Here is a 14709-nt window from a genome sequence, read left to right on the forward strand (position 1 = left end):
TTCAAAATTTCTATGTTCTTCTGAGTGAGGCTCCATCTGCGGTCACTAAGCAGATACTTGTGAGTTGAAAAAGAACGTTCAACGTCAACAGACACAAGTGGTGCGTATTTTATTTTCAACCGGTAATCCACATCCTTGTTGGTTGTGACTTCTTGAACATCAGGGCTTTTGGCTAAACTTTGTTCTAACTTCTTTCCCGACCCCTTGCAGCTCTCGTTGCACATCCATCAAAACAGCCCACTGTGCTTCCTTTTCAGGACACTGCTCCTCCAGTTTTGTGATTGCAGTAGTAAGGAAAGAGAAGCCATGTACAACATAGAGTTCATCTTGCAATTCCTGTTTAAGTGCAAGTTTTTTGGCTTTTTCTACAGCTGAGGAATCACTAGGCAAAGCATCTAAAAATTTCGATATTGTATGGAAATGATTGCAAATAAACACTGTAGCTTTTAACCATGTACCCCCAGCTTTGAACCATGTACCCCATCTAGTGAGGATGGGAGAGGGTGGTTCTGGAAGTTTCGTAATTTCTACGTACTTCTGTATTCTAGAAGGAGCCTTTTTCAGTATTTTCTTAATGCTAGAAACAAATTCGTCCACATATGTATATTCATCTTTAAGAGCTTCACAAACTCGATGCAAAGCATGGACAATGCAGGTCACATGTTTTAAGTTAGGATACATATTCTTCAGATTAGAAAATGCAGCTAACATGTAAGGTCCTTGCTGTCTCACTGAAAAATTCATTTGTATTTCTGGAACTCAAAGATGCAAGCGCCTCGCCAATGAATTGCTGTCGCTTCCCACCTTTACCATCTCGTAGTTCTTTATTCCTGACGTGCTTCCCACTTTGTAGATGCTGCACAACCCGAGTGCGTTGCTGTTTGTCATCAACAGCAATAGATATATCACACACATCACACCTCAGAACAGATCGATCACTCTGAATGCCGTCACCGCTAAACTGTTTAACAATATCCTGCAGTTTTCCAACATTTACTTTATGTTTTGGCATGGTGAACAAACAAATCTCCGATGCATCGATCAGTCGATCACAGACTGCAGGTACCTTGCTCGCTGAGATGGGAGAAGGAATCGAAAACAAAACAGCTCTCCTACAACAATTCGTAAACAATACAGCATAGGAGAAGAAGAGCACAACTTCTAGCAATTGTAACGCGTCATTGTTGGCACTGTTTAAAGACCGCGCGCTTACTACATGAACATCCAAGAACTGAAGAAAGCCGATTCATTGTTGTGCTGTAAACAAGAATCGCGTGCCAAGAAGCCGTGCCTCGAATGTGGGTGGGGTTAAACAGCGTGCAAGTTGTATTTAAAAAAATGTTAAAGATGCAAAAAAGGGCGAAAAGGTGCAAAATGTTCTGAGATTGTGAAAAAGAGAGTTCAATACATGCTTATTTTGGGGATGAGTCACTTTTTTTTATCCATTTTCACACAAAGAAATTTAAGGTGCAGCACCTAAAATTCCTAGCTCTGATAATTACTTAACCAACTTTGTATTAAGACCTGAACCCACCCTCTAGAAAACTTAAATGTTTGGTATCAGTTATATGATCATTACAACCGGTCCCCGTGGCGCACTGGTTAGCACATCACGCTAGGACGCCAGGGATCCCAGATTCGAATCCCGGCCTGGACATGGACGTTTGTGAGTGTCAATTCATCAATTTCATCATATCATCATTCATCCCCATCTTCGCAAACTCTATTTTTTTTCTTTAAGGCATGAGAAACCCGGACGACCTGCTGTCGGCAGCCTGCTTCTGCAGGGACAGACTCAACCCTCAGCTCTTCAACTACTGCCTATCCGTGTCCCTCCTGCACAGGCCGGACACCCACGGGATACAGATTCCACCCTTGGCGGAAACGTTCCCTGATCATTTCCTGGACGCTTCTGTGTTCCCTAAGGCGCGGGAGGTGGCTAGAGTGACAGAGCCTGATAGGAGGGTAAGTGAACATATATGTAGTGGGTTGCTCAGCATTTTAGAAAATCGGGGTATGAAGTTAGGGTTAAATTTTATACTTTCAGCAGTTATATATTTTGACAACTTGTGCACCATTGGACTTTTAGGGGGAGGCAAAGGGAGGAGGTGTTCATCCTACTAACCCCCTTCTTGGAGATGCCACGGACTGCACGAAAATGGTATTAAAACTTTTCAAAACGCCATTGTAATTCTTATTCTCGAAAATGAACATCTGCCTCTTTTGACACCCCTTTTGCAAAAAATTCTCAGTGGCACAGTAACATTAATGTACAATGTTTCTTCATTTGAAAAGTTCTAATCAAATTCAAAAGGTATGATTCAGAAGGTGGTCTGGTCTAGTCAGTAGTTCGTCTGACTGCCACGCGGAAGACCCATGCTCGATTCACTGGGTAGGTGATCAAAAGTCGGAATTTTTCCGGCCTTGCCCCCGCATAAAGCGCCTTCAGGGCTCACCCAGCCTCAAATCAACGGCTACCTGGGTGCAACTCTAGAGGGGGGAGGGAAGGCGACCGGAGAGTGATGCTGATCACATCACTTCCAAGATGGCAAGATCGAGAATGTGTGGAGCCTACCCCCACATCCTCTAAATGCGCCTTCATGCCACGGTGCTATATGCACGGGGAACTTTACCTTTATCTTTTTATGATTCAGAAGGACAAATCTATCACAATTTATGCATGGCTCTTCATCTTCTATAGCCCAAAATGGAGTGCACAATCCTGTTTCGATCTATTCCAATTCCACGTTAAAATTATAGGCTATAATAGGTATTTTTCTAAATATTTGATTACCATTATAATTTAACATTATACGCATAACTTTATTTTATTTCTAATGCACATTTGGACTACAATTTCCACCCATCAGGACAGAACAGGAAGAAAAAATTACTAAAATCTACATCTACATGATTGGTTTGATTTGCTTTATTTTACTTAGCTTCTTGTGTCACTTTTGGCTAATTTGCGGAGATGAGGATGAGTGATGATATGATGAAATTGATGAATAGACACTAAAAAAACCTGGGACCCCTGGCGTTGTAGCGCGATGTGCGATGTGTAACGTCGTCACATTGTAATCAAAAAGCCCTGGGTTAGATACCCGGTGGAGGCCCACAGCGGTTCGGATCTCACTTTAAACTATAGGTTTAGTCCCGATTAGCCTTTCATGCATAAACTGAACTTAAAATCTAATATTAAAAAAAAAAAAAAAACTTCGCAATAAAGATGGTTGCTTTATGAATACGCTTCACATAAACTAGTAACATAGCAATTATCTGCGTTACAGGAACCAATAGAAATCCCCCTGAACAACACGGCGTCCGACGTAGAGCCCGAACAGCGAGTGGCGTACTTCAGGGAGGACGTGGGGGTCAATCTCCACCACTGGCACTGGCACCTCGTCTACCCCTTTGAGGGGCCGATGGAGGTGGTGAACAAAGACAGGAGGGGTGAGCTCTTCTACTATCACCACCAACAAATACTAGCTAGGTAACTATGAATATCTAGTTTTGTCGTAGGTATATGATATTTAATATTGCACGCACATGCTTTCGAATGTTGTTCCGGTGTATATGTCCTGCATTACATATTAAAAAAACAAACTAAACCAATTTCCTAAAATATACCGTGGATTGTACGTATAGGATACATTTATCCTTCTTGGAAATTGATATAGATATGAAAAATGTATTTCAGTGAATTTGTACCTATTGCATATTTAATTCTAAGACTTCGATTTGAAGCAACACACACATATTACTTGTACTTTACTCACATTTACGTTGTTTAGATAAAACATTATTCTTTATAAGTTACGATAGCTCCAATGTTAACTTTCTTCTTTGGGAGACAAGGATTACTACGTCACAGTAACCTGCCCAATAGGGTGAAATGAAAAATGACAATTTTCGAAATTTGACTTGTAGTAGCAAAATTATGATGCCTTTTTGCTTCAAAATGACGAGTTTAAAATGCCACGTCGATATCTCGATTCTAAGGCTCGCCCCAACGGCTTTGAAGGTTGTCGGTATGCAACCACGCAATGCATGTCACTTTTAAGCGCGTTGCAGGCGATTTATGCCTGGATGTGGAGCAAAAAACGTACAAGCCATTCTACCAATCTTCTTGTTTTGTGGTCCGTTTCACTCACATTTGATGGGTTTCTAGTTCGAAAACTCGAGAATACATGCTAATTGAAGCAGTAACTAAGCAAAAATGTGCAACTCTTAACGTTACCCAGGCCCCATCGCGAGAAGATGGCTTCACGTTGAGTCCCTCCTATGCAGTTTTCCTGGGCAGTTTACATCTGCCTTGTTTTATGGTTCGATTTTGTTCCAAACATTGCAATTTGTCCCCAGACTTAAGTGCAGATCTTATTTTTGCCCACAACACACACGTGCAGCCGGTGGCGGCGATTAGAGGGGCGAGGGGGCAGTTGCCTCCCACTTTTTGCAACTTTTGCTCCCACACTATGCTACACCTTATCTACCAAAATGAATTAAACTGTTCTTGCCCCCCCCCCCCAGTTTTGGAACCCAATCGCCGCCCCTGCGTGCAGCTTCTGTCACGATGTGAACACACCTGTCAATTCCTTGACTGCGACAGGAAAACTCAGGACTGGAGGTCGAATAGGGGCTTATAGTGTGACCATCAAGGTGCTGGACTTGACTAGATGACATATTGGGAGCTCATTTGCATGAAGCAAATAAATGTTACAGTGTGATGGTACTTTGAGTTGGTTTTATGACTGATGTATAGTTTCAGTCCAATATCATGTATTTACATTTGTTCCATTCTTCACAACCCAAAACTCGAATCGCTGACTTGTCTACAGTACCCCGTCTAGTTAGTTGCATTTCTTGACACCAGATGTAGCGCAGGTGCCAAAGTTATACACATCTTTGAATATGTTCTCTCTGTAGATAGATATGCACGCAATAGAGTACTTTAATTTTTAACAAAGGAATAAGCAAAGTAAGCTCTTCGTCATCATTTTTGTACAGGTACGACGCAGAGCGCCTTAGCAACGGATTAAGAAGAGCTGAAACCTTGAGGGATTTCTCCACCCCAATCCCAGAGGCTTATTTCCCCAAGATGGACAATCTGAGAGCAAGCAGAACATGGGCCTCTCGTCCTAACAATATGAGAATGAGTGTGAGTCTATGATAACTGAGTGGCAACGCTATTATTAATGCTTGGGTTTTCATGACATCATATTTTTTTTATCCTGGCCAGTTTTTACAATGCTAAGTTAATTCAAACACATTTCTGGCCTTCGTGAACATGGTGACACTGACTTTATTGGACATGTAAATGCATATTTTTCACCACTTTCAGGCCGAATCATTGTATAAAAGCAAACTTTTGGCCATATTTCCGTCGTCTTTTAAAGTATTTCACCAGGCATTGCTCATAAAATCATGCTTCCTCTGGTAATGGAAAAGAGTTTTAACTCTTTATATTTTTTAAGTAATCATGTTACGATTAAGTGAGGAAAGAGAGAGAGAATTTACAGCTGAAGTATTTCGTCTATCGTTATTAAAGGCATTTCTCTTGTTTTCATTATTCAGTATTCAGTTTACATTGTATATTTTTAAAGGTTAGAAGTTTGACAAAATTTATTTAAAGTCCTGTTTACATTCAGAAAGCCTAATCATGACTGGACACACGGTTTAAAGTGAGATCCTAACAACTTCTAATGTGCCTCCTTCGGGGATCCAACTTGGGACCCCTTGACTTCGGAACGACAGCGTTATCATTAAAGCGCCGGGACACCCTGTCTCTTTTTAAAGGTTTAACAATATGTTGTAAATTACACTTTGTTATGTTTGCAAAAGAAAAGGATTCTATGAAACGATCAATGAAATGTAAGCTTTGCCATTTTTAGCAATAGCTTTATTACGTATTCAGTTTGAAGTCATAATGGATACAAATATGCATATTTATAAAGTTTGTAGACAATGGAAATAGAAATCCGATTTCTAATTCTTATGCTTCAGAAACAGTAAAAGCTTTGCTATATCTGAAGTTTTAAGTTTCATTCACGATGCCCTTCTAGAGTGTACGTACATACCGTGAAAGAAACGCTGCACATGGCAGAACCTTTGAAAAACCTCATTCCCTCGAGACGACATGGATTGTGGCGTTGCGTCCGCATGATGACTGTGAATTTACTTGCTATAACTTGACAAGTTTAAAAACAAGACGCTGCAAATAGATGTTGCGCATCTCACACAATATTTCCCCACTCCATTCTTCGCAGTGACGTTGGTTCGCAGTGTTGCAACCTGGAGGGAGCGGAATGGTCTGAGGATTTTCAACGAAATTTGTATTCGCTTTTTCCTGGGCTGTTTTCTACCTGTCGGAGTACAGAAATTCAACTTACCTTTCGCCAACGTCTCTTTTCCTTCTTTTAAAACTTTGCCTCCCCGATGGTGCAGTAGTGGCGTCGTCGCCTTGTAATCAAGGGGTCCCGGGTCCGATTCCCGGTGGAGGCACATAGTGGTTCGGATCCCACTTTAAATGTAGGTCCAGTCCCGATTAGGCTAACTGTGCATAAAGTGGACTTAAAACAACAAATCATTCCAATCTTTTTAAAACTTGAGAAACCATCCAATTAGATACTTGTGGACTCGACAACATTATACTTAAGTTTATGTAACTCCTTCTGATTTCGCAAATATGTTGCAACATTGTAAACAATTTATCTATCTGGCCTGTCCTCTAACGGGCTTTCCAGAGCAGATTGTGGATTTCTTTGGACCCGGCGTGATTTGATTTTTGCATTTCAAAAATATGCAGCCACGAGTAAAGAGCAAGAACATTTCAATGCTTTAAAAAAGAACACAGGCAAGCATGTTATCAGATTGCCTTCTCGTAGCGATTGTTGTACGATAAACAAAAGAACCCCCTACCCCACTCGGCTTAAAAACAAAACAAAAACCAAGCCACTGCTCGATGTCGCATTCAGAAAATGATGTCATTCGCCCAGTAGTTTCTCTTCTCGTTATTAACCTTAACGCGCGTGCGTAATACTACAGTTTACGATCCGCGCACCGCACGCATTTTCAAAGACTGGATTAAATCAAATGAACCACTGATAAACTGATATGAGCCTGCATCGTCAATCTACACAGTAAAAATCGTTTGTCATATTTGTTTTAGCTTAATTTTGATGAGTTGGCACCACTCGTACTCTCAAGGCCAGACTAGTACGTAGAAGAGTGGTGGGGAGATGACGTAATAGGAAGTGCTCCGCAGCGATCTGCGCATATCGGGACTTAACTTGTCAAGCTATAACAGAAAGTCTACTCCAAATCAATGGGCAAAGGAAACTGGAAATTGCAATGACATATTCAAGTTTCGAATAAAGTCTTACTTCAGTAAACAGGAGATGATTGAAATTTAACACTTCATAACTCGATAGAGGTGGTTTGAGATCTGGTAATAATAGTTGATTCGGTTAGCGTTAGTAAACGTCACTTGAAGAGCAAAGTGTTCATCCGTGAGAATTCGATCACAGCATGTCACTTCAACGTAGCAATGAATTCTGAATAGTCGTCACATACCTGTATTTAAGAGCTATAACTATGGGCCCGTTCCGAAAGTCGCACGAGTTTAACGCGTTAAACGAGTTATGGCAACTGGCCGTTCCATAAGTGCTTCCGTGCGTTTCGTGAGGTTCATTATGCTGTCCCAAAAGTTGCATTCCGTGCGTCTCGTGCAAGAACGAGATTCACCAAACGCACGAGCCAGGAGGTTGGTTTGTTCGGTGAGAATCGTCTGCTACCTGCAGACAACGAGGGTGCATGATGGCTTAAAACTGCACTAGTTCGGGAATTGTATTATAATTTTAACAGAGAGCGTTATGAAGCAACATGCACAAGATGAGTGTGCCTCAACTGTTCTTACAATGTGATTAAAATGAGTAACACTATCCGCAATAGAGTTTATTTCTGTCGGAAGGAAATGCCTTCCGCTGGACGCCATGCGGAAAATTTTTATAAACAAAAGGCTGCGCCTGCGCTTTCGTCAAGAGCGTCCCATAAGTCTGTAAAATAACTGGTTTCACCAGGTTCACGGGCCCAGTTACTTTCGTTCGATTCGTTCGTTTCGTTATGACTTTCGGAACGCACCCTATATACCCTTTACATTTATCATCTTCTCTTACACTGAATGCATGAAGAGGTGTCAGGGAATTAGTAAGTGCTTGTACTGCATGAGTACTGACATCTATTGATGAGTTGTAAAGTTAGAGGCATTACTTTTATTCATCTCTTGTACGTACATGCAAGGATGGAGAGAGAGAGAGAGAGAGAGAGAGAGAGAGAGAGAGAGAGAGAGAGAGAGAGACAGACAGAGAGAGAGAGAGAGAGAGAGAGAGACAGACAGAGAGAGAGAGAGATCTTCTAAGACAGTGGTTCCTAATGTGGCGCGGCGGCGCCCTGGGGCGCTGTGCATAACTTACAGGGGCGCCACGAAATGAGAAATGTCTCTCACTAATTACAATTGTCACACAAAATGTTTCTGAATTTGAAATGGGCCTATATGTTCATTTTTTAACTTAAGGCAAGCAACCTAACCACACTAAGGGCGCCGTGAAACGAAAAACTTTGGGAATTATTGTTCTAATGTAAAGGCGAAACCAGACAGTGGGGGTTGGTGGGGGTCATAACCTCTCTTGGCCAAGAAAAAAAAGAACGCCAGAGGCAGAAGATGGCAAAATCAGGGCTGATTAGTAAAGAAAAAGAAGCATATGCAACCCCCTTCTAAAGTCCTGGGCACGCCACTGTAGTTAGGCTGCTTATTTCAGAAATAGTTTCCAGTTGACATTAACTTAATGGTCCAATGGCGTCCAATCAGTGTATTTAATCAGTGGTATCTTTACTGCTCTACCAAGATAAGAAAATCCAGTTGCTCTGTCGACGAATTTCCAACCGTAAACGAGCGAAGAAAGCGTGGGTGATGCAATCAGATGCTTGGCACGCAATCCTGCCCTGCGTTGCGAAATTGTGCGGCGTTCTTCAATGCATCGTCGTCACCTTCATTCAGAGCCAAGTGCTTGTATCATCATGGAGGGGGAACCTATACCCCGAATGCAGATACGTAATATTTAAATTATTTGGCAGCGAAACAAAGGAGGGAAGTTGTAAATATGGCAACACTGTGGCACTCGAGCACAAGCCAGACGGTAAACTTCAAGAGTGAACAAATGACTGTCTACTTTAGGTCACGAGTTGGCCGCGGTCTATCTTCTCTTGGTACGACTATAAGAAGTGAGCTATTGAAAGATTTCCTTGATCAAAAAAGTAAATTATTATAGTTATGACTTGTTCACTGTTAAATTACTCCGATTGAATATATGCTGGTCCAAGTTCCGATTGTTAAAGTCCGAATTTATCATGGTGCACAGGCATTTTACACGGTTCTATTTCTAATTGTGCCCGTTAACACCTACGTAAGAAATTACTTACTGCACGTTCTCTGGAGAACAACTTTTCCCTTCCATATATTCCTGTATTATTCTTGGTTTGCGAGCAGCAATTTGTTTACTGTTATCTTGCTATATATATATGCTATTCTTGTATCATGACTTATATTTTTATGTTTATACTATTCTTGTTTTATGTCTTATATTTTTATGTTTATACTATTCTTGTATTAGGTTTTATATTTGTACCAATGACGACATCTATTGCATTATTGTAATGTTTAATGATGAATACACATATTGATATTGATACGGACTGCTGCTGCCATCTACTTCCCGTGCATGGGGTGCGAAGGAGTATTTCGTCGCTAAATACTTCTGTTGTTAGGTTAGGGCTCTTAGCATTGACAAAATATTGTCAATCCTTTCGTTGTTGGGTTAGATGGTCCACGTTTAGTGCTCTTAGAATTAAAATAACGTTCCTAAATACGTTAAAGAAACACCCGATTACGTAATATCTGGTCTCGAGCACGAAACCCCTTCGAGCCTCACATGAAAAGCTTCAAAATCTAGTGTCTGAGTTGAAGGTGAACCAAGAACGCCTGCTCGCGTAAGTTACATTTCAAATCAAACTTTCTCCGGTAAATAGTACTTAGTAAAAGTTTTAACTGTGCTAATTAGTTTCTCCAAGCTTCGAACTTACTTCAACAATCATTTCCAGTATTCTAAAGCACTTCCTATTCCTATAAAATCATTAAACATTCGGAACCGTTACCTGACGTTTCTTAAGGCTCAAATACAGTGGCAGAATGGACGAATCCAAAACACACAAAAAAAGGCCTATCGAAATAAATTCATTAGTACTCCTATGTAACAAATATATGTATTTAATTGTGTTAATTAATTAATTTACCAGTATTTTTCACTTTGTCTCGAATTATGCTACACTGCTATTTATGTCTTTTGTTTTATTAATACAGAACATGAATCGTCCTGAGGACCTTTTAGTGTTTACGGTGAATGACATGAATCAGTGGAGAGATCGAGTGTTAACATCCATCCGGCAAGGATCAGTTGTGGATGTAAGTAAAGGATACATATTTTAGGATCACTTAAGGAAAACTTATAAGCTTACTAATAGCAATGCAACCGAAGCTGCAATAAAGGATGCACGCGGATATTAGTTCTTTAACCTTAACTTGCACCTGAACATCAGATTGCAGTCTGTCCCAGGAGTCTGTACAACCACGCCGTGCAAAACGGTAGAAAAGGGGAGAAAGAGAGTGGGTGGAGCGAAGCAGTTTCCGCCATTCTCAGGCGTTCAGAGGACTTATTATTGTTTGCTTACCTCACAGAGTTGTAGGACAGAGTATAGATTATACAGGGTGTATCATAAGTAATAGCGCAAACTGACACAGGTGAAAGTACACAATAACAGAGGTGTTCACCCTCCGGAGGGCGACCCTCGTGAGGGCAGACCTCACCCTCACCCTCACCCTCCGGAAGACTTGTGAGGGTGAGGGCGGTGGAGGGTGAGGGCAACTCCGATCTCGGAGGGTGAGGGCGGTGGAGGGCGAGGGCGAAAGCGATCTCGGAGGGTGAGGGCGGTGGAGGGCGAGGGCGACTGCGATCTCGGAGGGTGAGGGCGGTGGAGGGCGAGGGCGAAAGCGATCTCGGAGGGTGAGGGCGGTGGAGGGCGAGGGCGAGAGCGATCTCGGAGGGTGAGGGCGGTGGAGGGCGAGGGCGACTGCGATCTCGGAGGGTGAGGGCGGTGGAGGGCGAGGGCGAGAGCGATCTCGGAGGGTGAGGGCGTTGGAGGGCGAGGGCGAGAGCGATCTCGGAGGGTGAGGGCGGTGGAGGGCGAGGGCGAGAGCGATCTCGGAGGGTGAGGGCGGTGGAGGGCGAGGGCGACTGCGATCTCGGAGGGTGAGGGCGGTGGAGGGCGAGGGCGACTGCGATCTCGGAGGGTGAGGGCGGTGGAGGGCGAGGGCGAGAGCGATCTCGGAGGGTGAGGGCGGTGGAGGGCGGAGGGCGACTGCGATCTCGGAGGGTGAGGGCGGTGGAGGGCGAGGGCGACTGCGATCTCGGAGGGTGAGGGTGAGGGGAGGTTGACTCAAAATGAACACCTCTGCACAATAATAGAAGCAAAAAGTCTAAGTAAACATGGGTCTGCAAACGAGCCGTTTTCGAGATAATCGCGAATGTGTGATTACAAGCCGCCAATGACTTCATTGTTTGTAAACGTCGACCTAGTTCGTACAATGCTAATAATGTGTGCGAATGTGTGGTTAGAAGCCGTCATTGATTGCATTTTGTAAACACAGAGTGCTTTCCTCCTTGCGCGTTCCGAGGTTTGCTCTTTGTTTACAAAACAGAACATTTCCGAGAGAGGGCGTTGTAATCAAACAGGATGGATACAATCAGCAAGTAGAATGTTCAATAAAAGCAATGAGGTCTCCAATGACTTTTCTTACTGTATTATCAGCATTTTACCAACTAGGACGACGTTTACAAACAATGAAGGCAGTATCGGCTTGTAGCCACACATTCGCGATTATTTCGAAAACGGCTCGATTGCAGACCCATGTTTACTGAGACTTCTTTGCTTCTATTATCGTGTACTTTCACCTGGGTCAGTTTGCACTATTACTTTTGAGACACCCTGTATTGGAAAGGTCTTTGTTTAGCGGACGTGTTTCGGATTGAGGTTCGCTTTTACAATAAATCATTATGGAAGAAACAATGTTCAAGAAACGGGAGGAGAGAGAGAGAGAGAGAGAGAGAGAGAGAGAGAGAGAGAGAGAGAGAGAGAGAGAGAGAGAGAGAGAGAGAGAGAGAGAATGAAAGAGAGAGTCATAGTAGTCACCGAAAGAAAGCAGAATCTACCTGAAATAATTATACATTACTAGAATAAAAAAATAAATAAAAGGAACCTAGCAATCAAAATAGTAGAATAAACAAATTCGTGTCTGAGTGTTTTATCTATTTTAACTAATTTTTCGTGAAACATTCACACTCAACTCTGCCTACACTGAAGCTTTCTCAGGGTAGGACTGAAGAATATTCAAACTTCAAATAAATTAGTTTGAAAACAGTTTACTTGCTCTAATATTTAGTTTCACCAGAGCATTTGGAGTACAAAATATGAGTACAGCATAATATTCATGATTTTTCCATTTCTTCTTTAATCTCGTACTCTTCTCAGTTTTTCACATTAACATTATCTTTCAAAGAAACACATCAAAATAATGTTTATATGCAACAGACAACTATAACAAAATATTAAAATCACACAACGTTCATTACATCTGTACAACAAGAAAAATTGTTGCCAACGTACCTTAATCAGTCAGCCACTTGGCTAGAAGAGAACACATTGAGACCATTCAACTGTTATCATGACGTCATCAAACTTATGGAAATTTCCAATGTATGTATGTATGTATGTATGTAGGCTTCTTAATTTTCCTTGAAATAATGCAGGCAAAATGTAAAATCACTCCTTAAGTTGAAAAATCGACACCTTTGCTCTAATAATTAATATATATTTTTAACAATATATTCTTCAGCGGCGTGGAAATCAAGTCCCACTTACGGAAGAGACTGGAATAGATCTTCTGGGGAACATCGTAGAGGCCAGCACTGTGCTCTCAGTCAACCTGGATTTTTACGGAGACATCCACAACAATGGCCATGCTATCATAGGTTACATCCACGATCCTGACAACCGATATCTAGTAAGTAAATCCCGAATGCTTTCTACAACTTAATTTCTGAATTTTATGTTAATTTCTAAATTTTCAAGTTGTTTAGTTATGTTCGCATCAAGGTCAAATTAAATGCGTCAGAGTAGGTATACGCGCCCGTCATTGATATGTTTTGTTCTCCCAACTTACACTTCTTGATAAAATTCGAACACTATAGCCTGACAAGTTAAGACCCGATATGCGCAGATCGCTGCGGAGCACTTCCTATTACGTCATCCTCCCCACCACTCTTCTGGGCACTGGTCTGGCCTTGAGACTACGAGTGGTGCCAACTCAGCAAAATTAAGCTAAAACAAATATGACAAACTATTTTTACTGTGTAGATTGTCGGTGCCGGCTCATATCAGTTTATCAGTGGTTCATTTGATTGAATCCGATCTTTGAAAATGCGTGTGGTGCGTGGATTGTAAACTGTAGTATTACGCACGCGCGTTAACGTTTATAACGAAGAGAACTACTGGGCGAATGACTTCATTTTCTGAATGCGACATCGAGCAGTGGCCTGTTATTTTTTTAAGCCGAGTGGGGTGGGGGCTATTTTGTTTATCGTACAACAATCACTACGCGAAGGCAATCTGATAACACGCTTGCCTGTGTTCTTTTTTAAAGCACTGAAATGTTCTTGCTCTTTACTCTTGGCTGCATATTTTTGAAATGCAAAAATCAAATCATGCCGGGTCCAACGAAATCCACAATCTGCTCTGGAAAGCCCCTTAGAGGACAGGCCAGAGAAATTGTTTACAATGTTGCAACATATTTGCGAAATCAGGAGTTACATAAACTTAAGTATAATGTTGTCGAGTCCACAAGCGCCGCCACGTCTTGTTATTGTTATTGTTTTCGTCTAATAAATACCTACTGGAATTTGTAGACTTTGTATTCTTTTTTCCGATCATTCCTAGTATATATACACCTCCATAATCACTTCCTTCAAATGCCATACATGCAGAGTACGGTACCTCATAATTATCCCACCCTGTTTCTTTCAGTCCAGAAATTGGATCATAACTGTAATCGCGAAATTGTTGAATGGGCGCGTCAGGTGACGAAACCAATGATAGTGGCGCAGAGTCTTTGGACAAAGAAGATTACATTTTGTAAGTCCATACTTTGCAACACTGTACTAAATTTTCTCAAATGTAATATTTCGATTATAATGCAAAAATCAATAACAACTTATGTGTTAACTTATCTTCAGACCGGAAAAATGTTCGCTAAACTGTGACGAAGAAATGATGTGCGTCGATTCGGAATATTCAATTTTAAAGTATATTCACGAGTATTCCGTGCATCCTAATCCATCCACACACCAAAGACTACTACGTAATAAAATGCTTTTAAGTACCAATAATACTGGCACATTTTTTTCTTTAAAAAATCTACATAATGGTCGCGCCCCGCTTTCATACCAAAAAAAAATTGGCATAAATCTGTGTCGATTATGTGGTGAAATACGGTATTCCCAATTTTGAACGTTTTAAATTTTCATACTTTTAGACATTAATCGG

The 14709-nt window shown here is 41.6% G+C and overlaps 1 protein-coding gene across 1 annotated transcript in view; it reads left to right on the plus strand.

The window, feature by feature from the left end:
• LOC146001885 (phenoloxidase 2-like) overlaps window positions 1–14709 on the plus strand; it is a 73642-nt gene that overhangs the window by 14727 nt on the left and 44206 nt on the right. The window contains exons 4-8 of the mRNA XM_083139593.1: window positions 1742–1965; window positions 3291–3493; window positions 5008–5158; window positions 10415–10516; window positions 13004–13171. Of these exons, the coding sequence (XP_082995719.1) occupies window positions 1742–1965; window positions 3291–3493; window positions 5008–5158; window positions 10415–10516; window positions 13004–13171 (848 nt within the window). The remainder of the gene's footprint in view (window positions 1–1741; window positions 1966–3290; window positions 3494–5007; window positions 5159–10414; window positions 10517–13003; window positions 13172–14709) is intronic.

The sequence above is a fragment of the Lepisma saccharinum genome, chromosome 18 (assembly GCF_977018435.1).
Source record: "Lepisma saccharinum chromosome 18, izLepSacc3.1, whole genome shotgun sequence".
Lineage (NCBI taxonomy): Eukaryota > Metazoa > Arthropoda > Insecta > Zygentoma > Lepismatidae > Lepisma > Lepisma saccharinum.